At 33.4% G+C, this 23,429-nt stretch overlaps 2 protein-coding genes across 2 annotated transcripts; both read left to right on the top strand.

Annotated features, from left to right (window-relative positions):
• Positions 1–7,623: 7,623 nt before the first annotated feature.
• On the top strand, positions 7,624–10,206 carry LOC115702021 (probable glucan 1,3-beta-glucosidase A). The gene is made up of 8 exons (XM_030629485.2): positions 7,624–8,118; positions 8,199–8,318; positions 8,403–8,600; positions 8,694–8,855; positions 8,959–9,128; positions 9,220–9,375; positions 9,454–9,806; positions 9,895–10,206. Exons 1-8 carry the CDS (start codon positions 7,930–7,932, stop codon positions 10,074–10,076), a joined length of 1,530 nt encoding a protein of 509 aa, XP_030485345.2. The 5' UTR covers positions 7,624–7,929; the 3' UTR covers positions 10,077–10,206.
• Positions 10,207–16,018: 5,812 nt separating this feature from the next.
• LOC115702031 (protein INCREASED RESISTANCE TO MYZUS PERSICAE 1) lies at positions 16,019–17,000 on the top strand. Its single transcript, XM_030629493.2, has 2 exons — positions 16,019–16,432; positions 16,603–17,000. The coding sequence occupies exons 1-2, from the start codon at positions 16,155–16,157 to the stop codon at positions 16,793–16,795; spliced, it is 471 nt and encodes a 156-aa protein (XP_030485353.2). The 5' UTR covers positions 16,019–16,154; the 3' UTR covers positions 16,796–17,000.
• The last annotated feature ends 6,429 nt before the right edge of the window (positions 17,001–23,429 follow it).

A 23,429-nucleotide genomic window follows, 5' to 3' on the forward strand; every position in this document is an offset into this window, starting at 1 on the left:
TAGCCACAGAGGTTTTGGGAGTTGCCACTGCTACAGCTCTATGGCAAGCCCTTGAACAACTCTATGGTGCTCACTCAAAATTAAAAATGGATGAGACAAGGACTCTAATTCAGGTGACAAGGAAAGGAACTACACCTATGACTGAGTACCTTCGACAGAAGAAAAACTGGGCAAATCTACTGGCCCTAGCAGGTGAACCGTACCCTGAATCTCAACTTATTACTAATGTGCTTTCTGGTCTTGATGTCAACTATCTCTCCATCATCCTTCAAATTAAAGCCAGACCCAAAACCTAATGGTTAGAACTCCAGGAGCTTCTTCTCAGCTTTGATAGCAAAATAGAAAGACTTCAGGCCATGTCTTCCAACAATAAAATCTCCCTTAATCTGTCAGATCCTCAAGCCAACTTTGCTCAAAAACCCCACACTAGTGGACAAGGAAGAGGCTCAAACCAGTACTCTCAATAATATGGTGGTCAAGGAGGAAGACACACCAGCAGAGGAGGTGGAAATGAACTTGACGCAGAGGCAGATTTGGGGGCAGATCTAATGGTTCCAAACCTACTTACCAAGTTTGTGGCAAGTATGGCCACTCTGCAGCTGTGTGCTATAACCGTTTCAATGAACATTACATGGGATTTAATCCTAACAATGGCACTCAAACCAAAAATAGCAACCATTATGCTTTTGTTGCTACACCAGAAGTCTCGGAGAGTGAAGCATCGTTTGCTGACAGTGGTCCCAGCAATCACATCACATCCGATACATCTTCCATGACTCACAAACAAGATTATGGTGGTAAGGAGAAGGTCACCATTGGTAATGGTACACAACTATCTATTTCACATCTTAGTAAAGGTTTGTTAATGACTAACACAGGGAAATCTCTACTATTAAAAGAAATGCTTCTTGTCAATCTCTGCTATTAAAAGAAATGCTTCTTGTCCCTGAGATATCTAAAAATCTGTTGAGTGTTTCTAAACTTACACACAATAATGATGTACTTATAGAATTCAAATGGCCTTTACTTGAAGGATCTCGGGCCACTACACTATTTCTTGGGAATAGAAGTGTATAGAGATGAAACTGGCCTTTACTTGACTCAGTCCAAGTACATAGAAGACTTGCTGAAAAGAACCAAACTCACCAACCTAAAGTCGTGTCCCACACCTGCCACTGCAGGAAAACCTATGTCGTTCACAGATGGAGACCTTCTCACTAATCCTACTGAATATAAAAGCATAATAGGAGGACTCCAATACTTATGTCACACAAGGCCAGACATCTCATATGCTGTAAATAAACTCAGTCAGTTTTTGAAAGCTCCTACTACCGTTCATTAGAGTGGAGCAAAGAGAGTTCTGAGATATCTCAAAGGAACAATTCACAAAGGCCTTCACATCAGTTGTGATGAACCATTGAGTATCACCGGTTATTCTAATGCGGATTGGGCTTGTTGCCTTGACGATAGAAGGTCTGTTGCAGGATATTGTGTGTTCTTTGGCAACACTTTAGTCTCCTGATCCTCTAAGAGATAAGCAGTTGTAGCAAGGTCTAGCACAGAGTCAGAATATTGAGCTCTAGCTCATGTTGCAGCTAAGATATCATAGATCGAATCACTGCTGAAGGAGATTAAATTTCAAACACCAATTGCAGTAACTTGGTGTGACAATATGGGAGCAAGTGCCCTTGCTTTGAACCCTATTTTTCATGCACGAACCAAACACATCGAAGTGGACATACACTTCTTCCGTGACAAGGTTCTAAACAAGAAATTGGACATCAGGTATGTGCCTTCATCAGACCAAGTTGCTGACTATCTGACAAAAGGACTATCAAATTCAAGAGTCCATTTCTTAATTGACAAACTTGGGATGACTGACTCACCCCTACGTTTGAGAGGGGATGTGAAGAAATGAAAGTTTTCAATGCAGAGGTGAATTCGTTTTAGTGTGATCCATACAAGGACAGTTGTCAACATCCTGCTGCAATTTCAGAATAAGGATTTTCTAAAATAATTGTACCATTAGAATGTAATCATTGTATGGGAATATTCCCTTTTTCTGTTATGATCTCTGCCAGCTGTACTCTTGAGCATCTTTTGCTCTGTTATTGTATTCTCTACCCTATTGGGATTTGCCTATATAAATGCAATATTCTCACTCAGCTGAATTTGAGCTGAGATCCATAAAAACCTTTTTCTCTATTTTTTAAGTCTTTTTATCTCATGAACCAGTGCGTCCACCTCTCTACAACATTCTTCTTTTTCATTGATCAAATGTATCACTTATTGACAATTAGTTTCAAGCACAAACTGCTGAAATCCCCATTGAATACCAACCTTCAGACCTTCTCTAATAGCGATCAGTTCAGCTGTTAGCGGATTCATGGGTTGGTGCAAAACACTACGTCACGGTTTGGTCGGGCTATAGCATATTTTAATAATCCAATATAAATATCGGGTTGTAAATATTTAATTGTAACCCGCCCAATTAAAAATTAGAAAAAGTTCAACCTGTCCAATGATTTCGTCAGTTTAGTCGGGTGAACCCGTCCAAACCGTTCTTCATTTTTGTTTTTTGTTTTTTTTATAATTATTATTGTTAGTTTCTAGTATTCAAATAATTAGATTTAAAAAATAAAAATACATTATTTATATTTCAAGTTAAAAAATACTATAGTTTAAATTAATTTTAAGAACTTTAATATAAGATAAATATAATTGAGTTAACATAAAATAATAAAAAAAAGTAATAATATGGTATAGATTTTAAACTTAACTTCAATATCCAAATACAATAAAAATTATTAACTATAAAATCTAAGTTTTAAGTTAAGCACTAAAATGTCTAAACTTTAAATACAAAATAGTTTAACTAATAAATGTAATTTATGTAATATATTATATACACTTTTATCAAAAAATATATAAATCGGTTTAATTCGGGTTAATTGGGGGGTTTAGAATAATTTATAAGCCATCCATTATATTCATTGGGCAATTTGGATTTTCATTATATTATTTCGGGTTGTATTCTTTATGAGTTTATTCGATTTGATTTGGACGATTTATTCGGGTGGAGCGGTTTCCCTACAAAACAACTAGTACGTAGCAGCCAAAAGAACTTCACCATTATGGTTAAATTGGTACTAGTCATCTACCATATACTAATGATAATGATATCATTATACTAGAATTAATCGTTTCAAATATTTTTGGTCAATGCCGTTCACAACCTTACTATTATTACTTGTGGCTAAGTCTTTTGGCATAATTTAGTTCGTACTACTGCATTGAAAATAAATTAAAAAATTAATGTGAACGAACCAATAATTTTCATTCCAGATATATATATAACGAAAGAGATGCCTAAAGAACATACCATCAAATTATAAGTGATAACTATTTATTAGTTCTAGCAAAAACTCTTACCAGTTTAGACCATGAGGATCGGTCTTGAAAATTTGGTAACAGTTTTCATTCTTTTAAAGGTATAAAGAAGGATAAAATTTACAATTGGTACGTTATAATTAATATTTTTTTGGCAATAATATTATACTTCAACCTTAGAAGAAAATAAAATATTGGTGCAAAAGCAAGACAAGGCAAGGCATGCCTTTCAATATGTATGATTCAATTCTGCACTTGTTTTAATAATATATCTTCCATAGTGATGAGTGGACCATTTATTTTATGTTCTCAGTGCCTTTTTTTTCATCTAAAATGTGTGGCACCTTTATCTTGACCATGATATTCATTTGTAAGTGTATGACTAGTTGATGATGAGAGCACATATCATTTAAACTTTCTAAAAAGGTTGACCATTTCAAACTTAGAAAAGATAGGCATGCTTGCTTGGATTAGATTCAAAGCAATTATATCCATGACTGCAACTTGGTACCACCACTACTTATTCAAATAAAAGCATCACTAGCTTTCCCACCCTCGAAGTAGATATATATTATGCATCCAAGTTTTCTAGTTATAGCTTAAACCTATTCACCTAATCACTTATATGATTAATGATACGAAAAATTAAAATAAAATAAGATCATATGTATCACTTGATGATTTTGCAATATTTGTTAATGGAGGTGTACCTACAAAACAATAGCACTTTGGGCATGTGTATTGGTCTGAAGAACTAACACTATGTTTAGTAGAGGGAGAGTGGATAGAGATGGGAGGAGAGGAGAGAGAGAGGTGGGAGGAGATAACAAATACCTTTGTTTGGCAAGAAGAATTGGAGGAGAGAAAGGAGAGGTAAGAGGATAGCATGTTGGATTAAAATCTTCAATATAGGCTCATATATATTGGTATATTGCTATTTGAAGTTTGTTCCAAATAAAGTGATCATTTTAGTAATTGTGGGTAATGGATATTAAAGTGCCGTGAGCTAAATGTTAAGATACCTTAAGCGATATTTTTAATTTATTAAGAGACTAAATTAGAAAAATTTAAAATTAATAACCTAGTGGAAATTTACATGATATACTAATTTTTGCCATTTTTTTACAAAAGTACTGTCAGGCGGTATTTTTTACTTTTTTACAGTATTTTTTATAAGTTCAATACTGCAGTATACTGTGTTAAGTTTTTACTGTTGTTCTACTGATGTTTTTTAGTTTATTTACTGTTGTTTTGAGTTATTCTATTTTGTGTTTTACTGGTGTTTTATAAAAACACAATATTTTTGAAAAGATTTTCGTGTGACAGTATTTTTGTAAAAGTTAACCCGAATTCCAGTATTTTTGTAAATTTCCCCTAGTTATATGAGGTTATATATTGTGAGTGGTCCACAAGAAATAAAAGTCACTCTATTCTCATCTTCCTCCATCAAGAGAAAAATTAGAGAACTTTTTATTTTATTTTTTTTTTCGAAAATAAAATTAGAGAACTATTTTTTTTTTTTTTGAGATATAAAATTAGAGAACTTAAGTCTTTTTTGGAAAATTATTACCCAAAGATCATCATCATTGAATTAATTATTTCTATGAAGGAATTAATGTATGCTTCGCTATTTATGTTCTTTCTCCTATTTGAATCATCAAAAGCTTTAGATTTATGGTTATATACTTTTAATAATGTGTAATATTTTTGTGTATGAAATTTAATTTTGATATTGCATATTTTATAGGTGATAAATAATTATAACATAACAAATCCATTAATTTAAAATCCTCATTAGAATTCTCCCTATTCAATTAATTTAAATTACAAAAATACCATCAACAAATATTATTAGAAAAATATATAAGGATAATATAGTAACTCTATAAATTAGTAATTATGAATTCTTCCATTAGTACTCCATCCTTCTAGTAATAAATCAATTTCAATAAGTATTATTATCAATTTAGTGGTACAATTATGGTGAAATATCTATATATATATATAAAAAAAAAAAATTATATATGAAGAGCATCAATTCAACACAATCATCATCATGGCCGGCCAGAGGGTGGGGCAGCCGGGGCCTAGGCCCTAGGCCCCACAAATTTGGAGGCCCCGAAAAATTAAAATTAATATTATATACATAAAAATAAAAATATAATATATGTATATATATAAATTTTGGTCCAAACATTCTTATAAAAGGTCTTACAGCACAATTGGTAGAGGGAATTTATGTTGGTTGCTAGGTACTGGGTTCGATTCTTGGTTCTTTCACATTTTGGTTGTTTTAAAAAATTTAAAGGCATTGATTAGATTTAATAAAGATTGTGTAGGGTTTCAATGCATTATTTAAAAATGATTTTTTTTTTCTTACAAAAGTCTTAAAATATATAATACTTCAATAAAAGATGCTATTAATTATAATTAAATATTACGTTAAGTTAGGTTATATGTGAGAAAAATTATTTATTATATGAAGATAAAAGAGTTAATTATATTGTGTCAAAATTTCAATAATAAATAATATCTCAGAGCAAAAAAAAAAATTATTTTAATTTTTTGTAAAAAGAAAAGGCCCATTTCAAATTTCGCCCTAGGCCTCTCAATACCTTGAGACGGCCCTGATCATCATTCATAATATTATTGTTGTAAAAAAAAAATGTTTGATGGCCTTGGCAGCTGAGTTAGTAGCTCTTCAAGCCAATGACACTTGGTCTATTGTTTTTCTCCCTCCCCACCAACATACCATGGAATCAAATGGGTTTATAAAAATAAAATACAATGTTGATGGGACAATAGAAATGTACAAGACTAGATTGGTTGCTGAGGGTTATAACCAACAAAAGGGAATCGACTATTCTGATACATTTCTCCATTTACTAAATTAGATTCTGTGAAATTAGTACTTGCTTTAGCTGCAGTCCATTGATGGTTTTCTCATCAATTGGATGTGAATATTGTTTTTCTTTTTTTTTTTTTCATAGGAACTTACATGAGGAAGTGTTTATGACTACCCTCAAAGGTATAATCCTATGGGAGTACCATATTGAGAGATGGAGTATCAAGGAATGGTTTAGTTAGTTAGGGTGAGCTGTCAAAAGTTGAGTCTGTACTCTATACCGTTTAGTAACTATTTTGTTACTGTTCTGTTTCGTTCTACAAATTCATTCCAATAATATACAAGAGAATTCTTCATCTTCTTTTTTCTCTCTAAATCTAATAGCTTCTGCACTGTTTTAGCATAATTGCCTAACCTATTGTGATCTGGCTTTGCGAAATGATTTCCTTTTAAAATAGACGTATCACGTTTTGTGTTAGCTTTTGGTAATATATGAGATTTTAAATATTATGTAATGCATGTAAGGATAACACATTTTTGCTTAGTTTGTTCATCAAACCGCTCAAACTGTCTGCACCACACCACACCGCAAAAAAATGCGGTTTGAAATTCCTTGCGATGCGGTCGCGGTTTGAATTTTTCTTAAACCGCACGGTGCGGTGCGGTTTGCGGTTTTGAATTGTTAATATGCGGTTCAAACCGCACCGCACCACATATTATAAAAATACCAATTTTTATATTTATTTAGGTCCAATATGTGAAAGTCAACCTAAGCCCACTAATTATTGTATTGTTAAAACTTGAAATTTTTTTTTCATATTTATTTTCAAGTCTTATGTTATTTTTGACAAGTGTTGCTCAAATTTTGTTGTATTTGTGATACTTTAATTATTTAGTGATAGTCCAAACCGCATAAATCGCACCGCACTATATTTTGCAGTGCGGTTTTTTAGTTTCGCAGTACAGGTACGGTTTGAGAAATTGAAAAAACTGTATGTGCAGGTTGATTTGAAAAAATAGTCAAAAACTGCACTACCCACACCACGAACACCTCTACTCAAACTTGTCACGTTAAAACGGAAACCGTAGCACTACTGTCGCCGCAGAATCACAAATTTATTTATTTTAAAACCAACAATTGAAAATGACATTATTTTGTTTATGAAATCTGGTCCATAGCGTCGACTAATTGACTCCTTTAATTTATTTTCTGCCAAACTTTTTTTTAGGCATTTAAGCATTTTTTTTAATAAAAAAATACCACCAAAATGAAAGTGCAAATAAATTGTAACATATTTAATTCACAAATGGATTTAATAAGAAAAATATCGACCACACAGAGGTGGTTCTTTGCCGTGTTGTGATCGTGAAGCAATTAGAATAATGGTGTACAATTACCAAATTAATTAATAATGTCATTATCAATATTTTTGTAAGCTTGCGATATTGATTCACACTTTTTGATTTTGCCTAATCTAAAAATGAAATAATCTCTGTTCATAGTCAGAGAATCACTTTCTCTTCCCCTGACAACATGCAAGAATCACCATTCAAAGTCTTCCCAATTGTGGGTCAAACCTTTGATATTTTCTGTGTATTGTGTATTCCAAAACATATACGAATAATACATTATTCCACGTATATATATAGTAGTAGTAGTAGTACAATTGAGAGAAAACGAAGTTAAAAAGAAAATGGCTTTAAATTGGGCCATCAAAATAATCCTTAGTCTCCTATTTTGTATGGTGTCTGTTTCACAAGGAAGGCAAACAATTTCCAACTCTACATTCAAACTCAGAGCTGTTAATCTGGGAGGTTGGCTTGTTACAGAAGGTTGGATTAAACCTTCTCTCTTTGATGGCATCCCCAACAAGGACTTATTGGTATAATAATTATATATATGAGTAAATTTTTTAGTAACCCATTGATACATATTTGTTATAACTAAATTTAAAATCAACAGGATGGAACTGGACTTCAGTTCAAGTCTGTTACAACAAAAAAGTACCTTTGTGCTGAGTCTGGTGGAGGAACTATCATCGTAGCAAATCGAACTTCTGCTTCGGGCTGGGAAACATTTAAAGTAGTTATAATTTTTATTTATTTTAAATATATATATTGTGTTCTTCATTTGATACAAATTATATTTTATTTAATTCTGTTATAGTTGTGGAGGATCAATGAAAATACATTTCACTTCAGAGTGTTCAACCAACAATTCGTGGGTCTTAGCATGAAGGAAAATCAAATTAAAGTAGTGGCTATATCCAATATAACAACTATTTCTGATAAATTCCACATTGTAAGAAATTCCAATGATTCCAACCGTGTTCGGATCAAAGCCTCCAATGGATTCTACTTGCAGGTTTTTTTTATTTTTTTATGAATAATATTAATAATTTATCTTAACAAAATACATAGTGGCAGGCCTATTATGTGCTTTAAAAAAAAACTGCAGGCAAAAACAGAGGAGCTGGTGACAGCTGACTATGCAGAGGAGAATACTACATGGGGAGATGATGATCCATCCGTTTTCTTGATTAGAATTTCTGGAAAATTGGAAGGAGAGTTTCAAGTCACAAATGGTTATGGCCCAATAAGAGCTCCACAAGTTATGAGGGTATGATATATATATTCTACTGTTATAACTAACATAACAGTTAATTAAGCATATATAAAATTGCAAATAAAATGAATATAAAGAAAGAGTTTGAATGGATCAGGATCACTGGAAAACATTCATAGTTGAAAAAGACTTCGAGTTCATATCAGAAAAGGGATTAAATGCAGTTAGAATACCAGTTGGTTGGTGGATAGCGAATGATCCAAGACCCCCACGGCCTTATGTTGGGGGCTCCTTAACAATGTTAGACAAGGCTTTCTCTTGGGCAGAGTACGTAACATTGTATAATTACAGTTTAATTAGATATGATAAAACATTTCAACCAATTAAAATTGTTCCTTTTTAAAATTAATTTTGGTAGGAAATATGGATTGAAAGTGATAATAGATCTACACGCTGGGCCTGGTTCTCAAAATGGTTTCGAGCATAGCTCTTCTCGAGACGGTTCAATTGAATGGGGAAAAACTGATGCTAATATTCACCAAACTGTTGATGTTATAGACTTTCTAACAGCCAGGTCAATCAGTTGTTTTCATCTTCACAATTTATTTTATGTGTTATCAAATATTTAATTAACTAATAACAATATATATAGGTATGCAAAGAGTCCAAGTCTACACGCAGTTGAACTCTTAAACGAGCCTCTATCCCCATCAGTGAAACTAGAGACACTGACCAAGTATTACAAGGAAGCATACAAAGCCATTCGCAGGCACTCCTCAACGGTTTATGTTATCTTCTCAAATCGACTAGGAAACATTGACGCAAGGGAGCTATTCCCTCTAGCAAATGGCTTAAATGGAATTGTAATCGACGTTCATTACTACAACCTTTTCTCCTCTACATTCGACAACATGACACCCCAACAAAACATAGATTACATCTTTACTAATCGAACAAGCGATTTGAGTTATGTTACCACTTCAAATGGACCTCTCACCTTCGTTGGTACGTTAACAACCCAAACTACTACATAACAAAAATATATATATATATATAGATAATATTTATATACATTAATTTATTTGACAAACAGGGGAATGGGTGGCCGAGTGGCAAGTGAAGGGAGCAACCAAAGAAGAGTACCAAAAATTTGGAAAGGCTCAGTTGGAGGTTTATAATGAAGCAACATTTGGTTGGGCTTATTGGACACTTAAAAATATCAACAATCATTGGAGTTTGGAGTGGATGATTAATAATGGTTATATCAAACTTTAAATTATCACAGTAAAAATATAGAGGAGTGTTAAATAGGTGTCTTTTGCACTCTCACTTCATCTTTTATTCTAACGACACATGTCATCTTTTAAAATATATCTACTTTTATAAAATATCTAAGAAATATTTCGCGTCGTATTTTTTTTTTAGTAATTGAAAAGTCCTACTTTTATTCTATTTTTATCAAAATGTATCGCTTCTATGTCTTGCGTTTTTTTTTTTTTTTTTTTTTTACTTTAAATTAAATTTACTTTGTCGATTAATCCAAAATAATAGTCAAATGAAATTCTTTTTTGCTTCTATGTCCACATTTTCCTTTTCACATATACTCGACTCGTCCAGTACCTCCACCAAGACAAGGTTTAATTTGTTGAGGTCAAATTGAGACGCCAGTTTTGCTAAGGAATCTACATTAGAGTTTTGTTCTCTTGAAATTTAATCTATTTTAAAATAATCAAACTTTTTCAAGTTCTTACGAACTTTCTCCAAATATCTGGCCATTCTTAACCCCTTTGTTTGGTATTCACCCAAGACTTGATTCACGATTAACTCTGAATCACTGAAGCATTAGATGTTCTTGACTTTTAGTGTTTTGGCTATCCTTAATCCTGCTAACAAGACTTCATATTCTACCTCGTTATTTGAAGTTTCAAACTAAAATCTGAGTGCATAGTGAAACTTAAAAGTTTTCTGGCGACACTACTATTACTCCTGCCCTCGAGCCATTCTCGTTTAAAGCTCTATCAATGAACAATTTCCATGTTTCTATTTTATTTCCCGTTCTAGAGTCTTCTCTTGAGTTATCTATTGAAAAATCAATCAAAGCTTGACCTTTGACTGAGGTCCTCGAGTGGTAGGTTATTTCAAACTGTCCTAATCCAATCGATCATTTAGTCAATCTCCCTGATTCATTGAGTTTTGACAATACTTGTCGTAATGGTTAATTTATAAGGACTTTAATAGGGTATGCTTGAAAATAAGGTCGCAGTTTTCGAGATTCATGTATCAAGCAGAGTGAGTTTTTTGAGTGGTGGTTATCTTGATTCTGCCCTCAGTAACACATAGTAGACAGTTTTTTGGTTCCTACCTTATTCTCACACCAGTGCTGCGCTTATGGCACTTTCTGAGATGGCCAAATAAAGGAACAATGTTTCTCCAATAGTTGGTATGGCCAAAATTGGTGATGTAGAAAGATGTTTCTTTATTTCTTTGAATGCCTTTTGCACTCTTCATTCTACTCATATTTTTTATTGCCTCGCAAGAAATTAAAAATGGGAGATATTTATCAGGTTATTTCGAGATGAATCTATTGAGTGCTACTATTCTTCCAGTTAAAGTTTGAACATCCTTTGGTTTTGTTGGTGAAGGCATCTTGAGTAGGAATTTCCCCAAAGCTTGAACTTCCATTCAATTCCTCTTGCATTTGCAATAATCATGCCGACAATTTTTGCTGGTGCATTTGGCCAAATGCATCAGTAAAAGTCACATTTCTTCTAATGATTCCTTATTCATATATGAGGTTGTGACTAGTAGCTGTACAGAGAACTAAGATCACTTAGCTATGAATAAAACAGTCACTAACATATTAAAGTTATATAATGTTTAATCAACGGTTGCTAGTACGGTTCACTGATGCCCATTCTTTGGTGCAAGTTATCTTGGTTCGGATTACTGATGTAGTATAACATCTAAGTGAATGTGTTGTACATAATAAAGATTATATATGACAAGGATCGATATGAATAAAATTGTCTTTATCAAATATATTTTTTACTATAAAGACTTAATTTATATCATAACGATGATCAATAGTAGTTTGACTGAAATTTTAAGTAATCATGAACTCTTGTTCATGTTATTAGTTTCTTTGATTCACTCGTTATAGTTTCTTAGAGAAGATGATTCATACAACTTCTGTTTTAGGAATCTAATAATGTGGATAGTTGGGAACATGATCTACAATTATGAAATCTTAATTTTTCTAACGGATCGAATGTTGGTTTCCTTTAATTGTTAATTCTGAAACTGAAAAGTTGTGCATAAATTTAGATGAGATCTAAATTATATTTTCACTAGTAAATTAACGGTACTAAAGGATAAAGAAGTAATTAGAAGGGTAAAATGATATTTTGACTAAAACTACTTACGAACGAACACAAGGAGGGCTAAACATTGGAATTGATTATATTGATGGACATTGCAGTAAAACTCAGTAAATATAATTCTATAATTACTAAGAGTTCAATTCCATATTTATAGTGGAGTAATCTTAAAATTAATAAATAAAGATTATTTGATTGATATTGAGACTCAATAAATAACCTAGTTTATTGGAGTTAGAATTATTAGTTGTATAATATTGTTCGAAAAAATTAATTTTGAGTTGGCAAAATAGTAATTATTTATTTTTTTGAATATGGAACATCATAACAACAAAAAGGAATGAAACGGCTAGAGCGCCTGTATGAGCTGATAGGAAGATCATAGCGGCCGGTACTGCAGGAGGTTCTCTTCGGATCTCTTCCTCGTAATTAAATAGGTAAAAGACAAAAGTTGTCAAGACAATAATTGTTAAGATAAAAGTTGTCAGGAAAAAGACACTATTCTTGTCTCAATTGAGACATGGTAGGCACCTACCATAGTAGAGTGTTCCTATTGATTTTGTCTTTTTGGGTTAATTAATGGGTTAATTAATTCAATTAGATAAATATTTGAATTTGAAAAGTGGTTAAAGATATTTCAAATTGGTTGAGATATTTCTTCAAAGTTAGTTGAGATATTCTCTCAAGAGATCCCTTCATCTGATATATCAGTAACTGAATTTGATTATTGATATTTATTTATATAATAAAATATGATTTAATTAATGGAGAATTAACTACTATAAATGAAGCCTGATTTCAGACACCAGAAGATAGTTTTTCACATGCTACTTTTTTTCTCTCTCAAATAGTTCTTGCTCATGTGTTGAGAATTAATCAAGAACAAAATTATACACTTTATTCTAATAGCCCACATTATTCCTTGTGTGTGGTGCATCTACGATGTGAGTTTTTAATCAACCAAAAGGAAGAGGTATATATTCTTTTCATGTAATTTATGTTTTTATTTAATGTTTATACATCTGAAAATATATTGGGCTAGGGTACAATGATAATTAAATTTAGGAATATTCAACCGCGTACCTGATTTAGTACCATAAAACCTACCATAACATATATTTGTCACATTTTAATCTATATTATATTATTGAATAATATAACACTCTCTGTTTACTCTAAGTCTCTAACGACCCCCATTCCCCATTTTTTTCTCGACAGTGGTTGTTCATCTCGATCCTTAGGTGAAATTGCTTCTCCTTGTCATGCAGGTTCTAATAACCTAGGCCCCAATATTATTTCCTTCAACTGCTCTGGTCTGAGACCAATTACATAAGGACTAGGCTCTTCCTTTCAGTCCAATATATGTAATTTAAATGTGTCACAATCATTATTCATTATATATAGGACCACATAATTTTCTTTACATCATGTGTAGATAGTGTATACATTTTTTTATAGGGAAGATACTGTAGAGGTGTTCGCGCTACAGGTGGTGAGAGTTGTGATATTTTTTTCAAACCAAACCGCATATGTGCATTTTTTGTAATTTCTCAAACTGCAACCGCATCACGAGATCTTAAACCCGCAAAAACTATACTGTGAAAATATGAAATAGTGTGATGCGATTTGAGCAATTTACACTATCATCATTATCAAATATTATAATTAAAATTTTAAAATCAATCTAATAAAGTTTTAACAATATAAAAAAAATCTTATTAAATTTTTAATATCATAGCATATATACTAATTATCAGATTATTATATTAAATTTTTTCTAAAATAATAATATTTTATATAGATATATTATATATATTTCTTCTTATATGAAAAAATAAAATAAAAATCATATTATAAGAATTGATAACATTATAATATATTGTGTAGTACACTTTAAATTGAAAATATTAAATTTAAAATTACAATCTGTATTGCACTTTCAGGAAATTTGAAATTCCATGCTTACAATACCCTAAAAAAATTTCCCTAAATACATAGTTATTAAAATTGGTCATATATGACCACATTACTAATATCCCACAAATACCCTTCCCATTTCAAAAACTAAAATCAAAAACTCAAAACTTCTCTCTCTCCCTCTCGCTGAACGCCGCCACAGCCTTCACCTCCGACGACCACCGACCCACCACCACCAATAGCACCGCACGACCACCAGCACCGGTATCCACCAGCCCCCCTCTCCACCTCGTAGGACCCTCTCCCGTCACCCCCTCACCATCGCGTATCGGACCAAAAGCCAAAAAAAATTCCCAGGGAAATGAGCATCGGACCCATCGGGTCCATTGGACCCAAAGCCAATTTTTTTTTTTTTAAAAAAAAATAGCATCGGAATCAGACGCATCGGGCCCATCGGACCCAGACCAATTTCAAGCAAAAAAAACTAAACAAAATGGACCATCGAACCCCATAACATCGGACCATCAGACTGGACCCATCAGACCATCGGACCGGACCCATCGGGACCATCGGACTGACCCCATCGAACTGTCTTCTTCCCCAAAAAAAATTCACAGATCCGAATCCACCCATTCTACCCAAAAATTCTTAGATCTAACAAATAATAGGTTTCACAAATAATCCCAAACAAAATCACAAACACAATAAATCTAAACTTTCTAAAAAAACAAAAAAAAAATGAAATGGTTTCGGTTCGGCGTGGGTGGGCTCGTCGTCGATTGGCTGGGTCACTGTGGGTGGGTGGGCTCGTCGTCGATGGGCTGGGTCGAAGTCGCCTGCGCCGTGCGCCATCACCGTGAGCATAGCTTCGGGTTTTTGTGGGTTGAGGAGGCTGACCGAGAGTGTGGGTTGAGAGAGAGGAAGAGAGAGACTAAGATTAGGATTTGAAATGTGAGGGGTAGCTTTGAGAAATTAGTAAAGTGGTCATATATGACCAATTTTAATAACTATGCATTTAGGGAAAAAATTATAAGGCATTGTAAGTATAGAAATTCAAATTTTCCAAACACAAACCACAACTGCACTGTATTTAAATTATATTTTTTATACGATGTGATACGGTGCAAGTAGTTTGTGCGGTGTAGACAATTTGATCAACATCCCTAAAGAATAGTGTATACAATTTAATTTTTTCAGAATCATTCTTGATTTTTTTTTTAGATATATATAATATACCTTGATTTTTTAAAAAAGCGGACCAACTGTACTTTTTTTCTTCCTTTCCTCCTAATCAAATGAATATAATAAGAGAAATGCTAAAGGGCATCATTGGTGCCTAGCACCCTCCTACGTGTCAATATCGCTATTGGTGCAATTAAGTATCGGGTCTCATATAGTTTAATATAATAATTTTTATAGAGTATCGCTAGCCAATTACAAGTCGACACATTTAGAAGGTGCTAGGCACCACTGGTGCCCAATAGCAATGCTCATATAATAATAACCGTACAAAAAATAATAATTTAATAATAATAATAATAATAATAATAGGCAAACCATTAATTACAATAAAAAAGGAATCCCTTGTTGTGATATATTCATTTGAGTTTTTGATTAACGTAATAACTCACCAATTACCCAATAAACTCTCTCTCTCGCATCGCATGGTCATTGAAGAATGAGATTTTCTTTAAATTGAAGTATCCAAAGTTCTCATACTCCCCAATTGCCAACTACACATACCAAAAATAAAATAAAATAATAATAATATTATTAATTCAATAAAAGCATTGATGACGTGGTACATCCAACCAGACACTTCTTGTCCACACGTCGCTCTCTTAACTTCTTTAACGGAGAGATCAACGGCCCAGATTCTCTCCTGCCCTCTTGCTTTTCTTTTATGTGTGCTGCTATGCTACTACATTTCCAATTCTTCTTCTCCTATTTCCTCTCTCTTTCTTCTTCTTCTTCTACTCTCTCTCTCTCTCTAGATTTGAAGAATACACTACCTTCCTTCCATTTTACCAGAGTATTATTAACCATTTGTTGTTCAAAGATGTTGGGGAAGAGGGCTAGGACGTCGATGAAGAGGACAACAAGTATGACGGAGATCACGTTTGATCTGAACACCAACGACAAATCTCAGCCGTTCGATCCACACAACCCTCTCAAGAAGGCAACCACCGCCGTAGTACAAGGCGGTCTTTGCAAGAGTAATTCCGCTGATTTTACTCAGTCTCAGACCAATACTACTACTACTACTTCTCATTTTCTTAGAGCTTGCTTTCTCTGCAATCGCCGCCTCGTTCCTAATCGTGATATTTACATGTATAGGTATATATTCTGATATATCATTTAGATCAAGTTCCTAAGTTACTGTAGATCTCTTCATCTTTAAAAAATAATAGAATATTGATGTAATGAAGAGTATGGTAAAATGTATGAAATTGAATTATTAATTGGTTTTTGGTTAATTAATTAAGGCAATGATTTTTTATTTGTAGAGGTATTAGTGCATACTGCAGCCTAGAGTGCAGGCAACAGCAGATTAACCACGATGAGAAAATGGACAAAGAAGAAGCAGCTCATGCCTCTAACTCAGCTGCCACGTCAGCAAGATCCCATGCCTCTGCCAAATCTGAAATTATTACCACCCTCCCAGCCTTGTGGCCACCGATTATTACTCCAAAACGATGACGTTTTCTCCATTACTATTTTTTTTTTATATATATATATATAATATTAAAATATGTCAAATTAATGCATATATAGCTATTAATGGTGGGGGCTAATTTAGATGTTATTTATGTGTGCTTGCGAAATTGGCTAATCTCATTATTATTTTTTCATGCATGTGAACTGTTAAAATATATTTATTAATGAAGCTATATATATTTCCCAATTCTTTTTTTGTTTTTTTTTTTTTTTGATGCAGTGTATTTCCCAATTCGATATGAAGTTTTTCCTTTTATTTTTTTGTAACGGAGAAAATTTAGCAAAAAAAAAAAAATTCTATATATATGCATATATATATTTGGGAGAATATATACGCTCCACTAGTAATAGTATCATAAATTTCAAGTTGAGTGGATTGTAGTGGTTTTAAAGTGATTCTCTTGTCTTTTTTAGACACTGTCAGGTCAGCTGTTATGCCAAAACTGATATATAATTATTATTTAATTGAAACAATATATGATTGTTATATTAGTCGATAAAATTTAACAAGGTTGGATTTTTTTTTTTTTTCAGAAACATGGTTGAAAACTTAATATTATAAATGGGATTAGGCTTTAATAAATTCAAACAAACTATACTGATGAGATCAAGTGACAAATAAAATCAGAATAATCTGGCCATCATACAGTGCTATCAGACAAGGTGTTGTTATTGTTATTATATCTTCTCCCATCTCATATATTAAACGATACTAGACTTGATTAATTAAAACATTCTTATTATCCAATGGTTTTTGTTTTCTTCCACTTTGTCTTTTATATAATTATTACTATAGGAAAAATTTTAATTATTAATTTGATTTTAGTTTGAGAGAGAGAATTAATTAACTAAACAAAAAAGCCGTACGTGACTCGAGACTGAGGAACATAAAGGTAGAAGATTCTGTTTGAGAAATAATAATCTGTGATTAGTGATTGTTAAGAGCGGAATCTAAAAGATTCTAAAGAGTAGGGTTTGTGGCCTACTCAGCATTTTATGGAGTTGGTCTTATACCTTTGGTTCAATACAAATAACAAAAAGAGAGAAATTCGGTGTGGGTACTAGCCAATCTTTTTCTCCACCCATACATGACATGATCGATCATGATCATGATCACTCCTTGTTCACACCATTCTATAATTTTTAATTTATAATTGACACACAAGTAATTAAATTTTCAATGAATCAGTCAAAAAAAGTATAAATAGTAAATTAATACATATGATCGTGTGTAATAAGTGTGTATAATTTAAGTATGTATTTAATATTACTCATACCTAAAACTATACTCAAATTATTGTACTATGTATTCTAGTAGATTTTATTACACTCGCCCACGACATATCCTCAAGTATCTGAATTATCCTTTCAGACTGTCCGTCAATCTGAGGATGGAAAGTTGTACTGAACTTTGCCAATACTCTGGAAAGGACATAACACTTATCCAAGGCGTAAGTATACCTTATCGCTGATTATCATTTCAGTCTAAATCCAGTGAACTGACAAATCACGAGACTTAAACTTTTGAACATATAATCATGATTATATTCCACTGTATTGACGACACTATAATCATGAACAAATATATATGTATATATGTTCTAGACTTAATAGAATTTATACATTAAATATAATCATGAAATAAATCATGTGAACCATGCAACATAAAATAATTTCTGATCTTTTATTAATTAGTAAATCTGATTATATTAAAATGAGTTTTATTTAGGACACAAAACCCAACATAAGTGATAACTCGATCAGCTTGCATCAGAACACACCCTAGACCTTGTATGGATGCATCACAATAAACCACGAACTTCTCTTGATCCGACAGTAGTGCTAATACCGAAGCTTTGATCAATCGCTGCTTTAGCTCTTGAAAACTTGTTTCACACTTGTTTGTCCATATTAACTGATGATTCTTTTTAATTAGTTCCGTTAAGGGTGTTGAGATCTTAGAAAACCCCTCAACAAACCAACAATAGTAACCAGCTAAACCTAGAAATCTTCTAACTTTAGTGACTGTCTTCGTTCTCGGCCAATCCCTGACAAATTCAATCTTGTTCGAATCAATCATGATCCCATCCTTACTGACAATGTGTCCAAGAAATGACACTTGAGATAGCCAAAATTCACATTTCTTGGACTTAGCATAGAGCTTGTGTTCTCGCAACCATTGTAAAACCATCCGTAGATGACGCTCATGCTCTACTTCTGACTAAGAGTACACAAGGATGTCATCGATAAATACTATTGTAACGCCCTGACTCTCAGGGACGCCACGTGTGTGCTTTTTTATAAACTTATTATTACTAATCTTGTAATTTTGAAAAAGTGTGGTTTAATTAAAACCTTTAATTAAATTCAAAATAAAGACTTCCATTTTAAATACTGTCGTAATATGGAGATCCCCTGCTAATAAAATTCTTTTATAACTAATTACAAAACCGTTAATACAAGAATAAGTTATACATCTAATCATAGAAAAGGGTTGATCCTGCTTCTCGAAAGTCAAGACAGCACGGTTGATCTGCACATTGCTAGGAAACCTCCAAGTCATGGTCGAACACCTCCTTACCTGCACCACAAAGCGCATGTGAGTCACACTGACTCAGCAAGAAAAGCTACAAGATAAAGAAAATCATAGAAAGTGATAGTAGATTTCAATACAACAGATTATACATGCCAATAGGTCATACTCTTTCAACGTACATATACAATTCAATGTCTATACGAGCAAACTCATTACAAAATTAAGAGTATTTATAGCTATACATAATCAACAACCTCAGTATTTCATTAAACGCCCTAATCATATATTATTAGAACCATGTATTCTTACATCCCTAGGCCACTGAGACTGTAAGAAAAGTGACCAATTTCATAAGCAATATAACATTCATTCAATCACACTGTAGCAAAAATGTACTCAAATACAACTCATTACATAATAACACACTTGATCCATTTCACAACATCGTAACCATCCAATTTTGGTACTTCATAAAGTACCCTTACCACTCGTTAACCACGAGCTACATATGTCACTATCGTTGCCCGATACAGCAAACGATAAGTAAGAAACCTATCTGCGGTTTCAGGAGTAATTACTCATAACGGTAATGACTGTTTCCAATCCTCACCACTCGTTATCCACGAGCTGCGTATGTCACTACTGTTGCCTGATAAAGCGAACGATAAGTAAGAAACTTAACCGCAATTTCAACGAGTAATTACTCATAACGGTAATGACCGTTTCTTAATTCATTCACAACAACGTTGATAACCGTGTTCTTCCCTCAATCATAAACAATTCACAAACAATAATAATTATTTCTCACCATAACCTCGATTACCATCGAGTCACAACAACTACATATTATTTATCTCGATCAAGATCGAGTCACTACAAATACATATCGTTAATCTTGATCTTATTCGAGGCACTAACGATTATAACCAATTTATATTTAGCTACTTAACGGTGCATTAAAATTTTCTTACCTCAGTTCAAAAATTTAGCGTACATGCTAATCTTAAGTGGAATCAAAGCTTGACGATCTCGGGTCCTATGTCACGACAACAAAGCTCAATTAACAACTTATTCCAAACTTTAGAATAACCCTAACTTCATAACCGAACATATCTTACTCTCCACTGGTTCAAAATAACTCAGACATCATAAAAATATCATATTCTAAGCTCTGGGAAACACCCCGAACAAAACTGGTTTCGAAGCCTCAAATAGGATTTCCCTTGCTGACAAAACCGGTTGACCGGTTTCACTATGCCTGTGAAACCCGTTAACTAGTTTTCCCTGCTGCAAAAATGAGAAATTCTGGTTTGTTGTTCCAAAACCCAACCAATTCTTCACCAAATCTGTTCAAACCTTCCAAAACTATCCATATAACGAATATAACATTTTCCAATCACCAATTCACCACAATTCATCAATTTGCTCAAAATCACATTCTCAAATGAAGAAAACTCAATTTTAGGTATTATTAAACCAATCTAAGCTAAGCAGCCCTAAACAAACATTCAATTCAGCTTCAACTTATTCAAAATCAAACCTATACTTAACATCTCAACCTAAACAAACTCTACAGCCAAGAAACAATTAAACCCTTACCTAAAAACCAATTAAATTCATTAAACAAAATATAGAACTTACCTTAGTTGCTTCTAGATTGAGCCTAGGTACAAGAATTTGCTCAAAATCAATGAAAAAAATGAGGAAAGCCTCCCTTGATGGTTGGTTCTAGCTGCTCGAAAAGAGAGAGGAAATGATGAAGCTTATGGTATCTTACTTTTTAAGTTTCTCATCATTTACACTCAAAAAGAAAAAATCAGCTTTTATTCAACATCACTTAAATAAATTCAGCTCATTTAACACTAAAAGACAAATAAATACTAATCCATGAAATACCCATAATGCCCTTTTCTAATTAAACTTAAACTTTATAAAAATCTAGGGGCATTTTCTAGCTAATACGTCAAACCGACATTTTAAAATTTTAAACTAGTCCGAAACACCTCCAAAATAATTCATCCATTAATGTCGTGACATTTCTGACCACACCATTCAGTTCCCACGGTCGCCGGGCCCAAAAATATTTTATTTCAAAAATAGTATCCACGATACCCATATATTCCAATAAAATCTCCGTAATTAATAAATTACGCTTTATTTAATCATTTAATAAATTCACACTAATTAATCTAAGTAATATCATAATCGTACTTCATTACTAAAATAATTACATATTTAATAAAATATGTCCAATTAAATATCACATTATTTTCTGGGATATTACAACTATAACACATATATCGAGAAAATTCTTGAAGACCATATTTATTAGATCCATGGAAGTTACCGTAGCATTGGTTAGTCTAAAAGACATAACCAAGAATTCATAATGTCCATACCTAGTGCGGAAAGCAGTCTTTAGAATATCTTCCTCTTAGATTCTCAACTGATGATAGCCCGATTGGATATCAATCTTAGAAAAAACTGTCTTCCCTTGAAGCTGGTCGAACAAGACGTTGATCCTAGGTAGAGGATACTTATTCTTGATAGTCAACTTATTTAATTCTCGATAGTCAATACACATACGGAGCGATCTGTCTTTCTTTTTGAGAAACAACACTGGAGCTCCCTAGGGGGACACACTGGGTCGAGAAAACCCTAAGGCAAGCATCCCCTGAAGTTGAATATTTAATTCTTTAAGTTCAACAGGAGCCATTCTATAAGGTGCCTTAGAAACTGGCTCCGCTCCAAGTGCTAAATCAATTACAAAATCTATTTCCTGCTGTGGTGGTAAACCTAGAATTTCATCGGGAAACACATCTAGAAATTCTTGAACTACTTTGATGTTTCTGGCTGAACTGATTCAGGCCAAGTGGTGTCCAACACCACTGTTAAAAACCCTAGACATCCATTTTATAACAGATCGTTGGCTTTCAATATTGAGATCACTAGAATTCAGGATCCTTGAACTGATCCCACAAAAATAAATGATTCCTCACCTTTGGGTTGGAAGATCACCATCTTTCGCTTACAATCAACATTAGTAGCATACTTGGAGAAGAAATCCATTCCAAGTATAATATCAAAATTTGCTAAACCCAATTCCACTAAATTAGAGCTCAACTCTTTACCTTGAATTCTAATCGGTATAGACCTAACACACCATTTAGAGATAAGTAATTCTCCGTCAGGCAATAGGGTTCCGAACCCTTTATCATATTTATCACATGGCCTACCCAATTTACCAATTATTCTGGCTGCCACATACAAATTAGTGGACCTAGAGTCAAACAAAACATAATAGCTAGAGTTGTTGACTGAGAGCTAACCTGTAACAACTGAGAGGCTAGCTGCATCAGCCTGAGTAAGAGCAAACACCCTTGTTGGAGTAGGTTTTACTTCAACCTTATGCTCTTCTTTCTTTAACTGTGGGCAGTCTCTCTTGTAATGTCTAGTTACTCTGCACTGGAAACATCCCCGCCCTCTACACACGCCCAAATGATGTTTCTTGCAATTAGGGCCTTTTGGGTAAGTGTATAAGTTCTTAGGACCACCCTAATGGTTACCACGACCTTAGTTCCCTCAGAACCTTTTATTCTGGTTTGAGCCACCAGGTGCAAATGGTACCTTTCTGTTTTGATCAGTGGTTGAGTCACTGCCACCCCTACCATAACTAGAGGTAGGAGGAGCAGTAGGTCCACCAACAATTTGAGTCCATCAAGACTCTTGAATATACTCAACTACGCCCTTAGGTCACAGTGCTTTCCCCACAATATTAGCATAAGTGGTGGTATCATCTAATATGTTATCTTCTAGATAGATAAGCTTCACTCCTCTTCTCTGGTTAACAAAAATATTGAGACAATTTTTTTGTTCTCGAATGGTAGCTTTTCCACCTGAGCACCAAGACTATTATTCTGCTCAACTTTGCCTCGCAGATGAGAAGGGCATCCTAGCATAGGAGCATAGGTGGACTTCTATATATCCGCAGAGGTTGGTTAGCTGTGTTCTTATTATTCTTAGGAACGGTGGGGACATTTTTTGTGGAGGTTCACCCATGCTACCTTTCCCCTTATCCTT

The sequence above is a fragment of the Cannabis sativa genome, chromosome X, assembly GCF_029168945.1.
Source record: "Cannabis sativa cultivar Pink pepper isolate KNU-18-1 chromosome X, ASM2916894v1, whole genome shotgun sequence".
In the NCBI taxonomy this organism is placed as follows: Eukaryota; Viridiplantae; Streptophyta; class Magnoliopsida; order Rosales; family Cannabaceae; genus Cannabis; species Cannabis sativa.

Bases quoted from the DNA above. Each gene is read 5' to 3' on its own strand.
- LOC115702021 (XM_030629485.2), top strand. From the start codon at position 7,930: ATGGCTTTAAATTGGGCCATCAAAATAATCCTTAGTCTCCTATTTTGT. The intron at 8,119-8,198 runs GTATAATAATTA...TAAAATCAACAG, and splicing joins TCCCCAACAAGGACTTATTG to GATGGAACTGGACTTCAGTT. The intron at 8,601-8,693 runs GTTTTTTTTATT...AAAAAACTGCAG, and splicing joins CCAATGGATTCTACTTGCAG to GCAAAAACAGAGGAGCTGGT.
- LOC115702031 (XM_030629493.2), top strand. From the start codon at position 16,155: ATGTTGGGGAAGAGGGCTAGGACGTCGATGAAGAGGACAACAAGTATG. The intron at 16,433-16,602 runs GTATATATTCTG...TTTTATTTGTAG, and splicing joins CGTGATATTTACATGTATAG to AGGTATTAGTGCATACTGCA.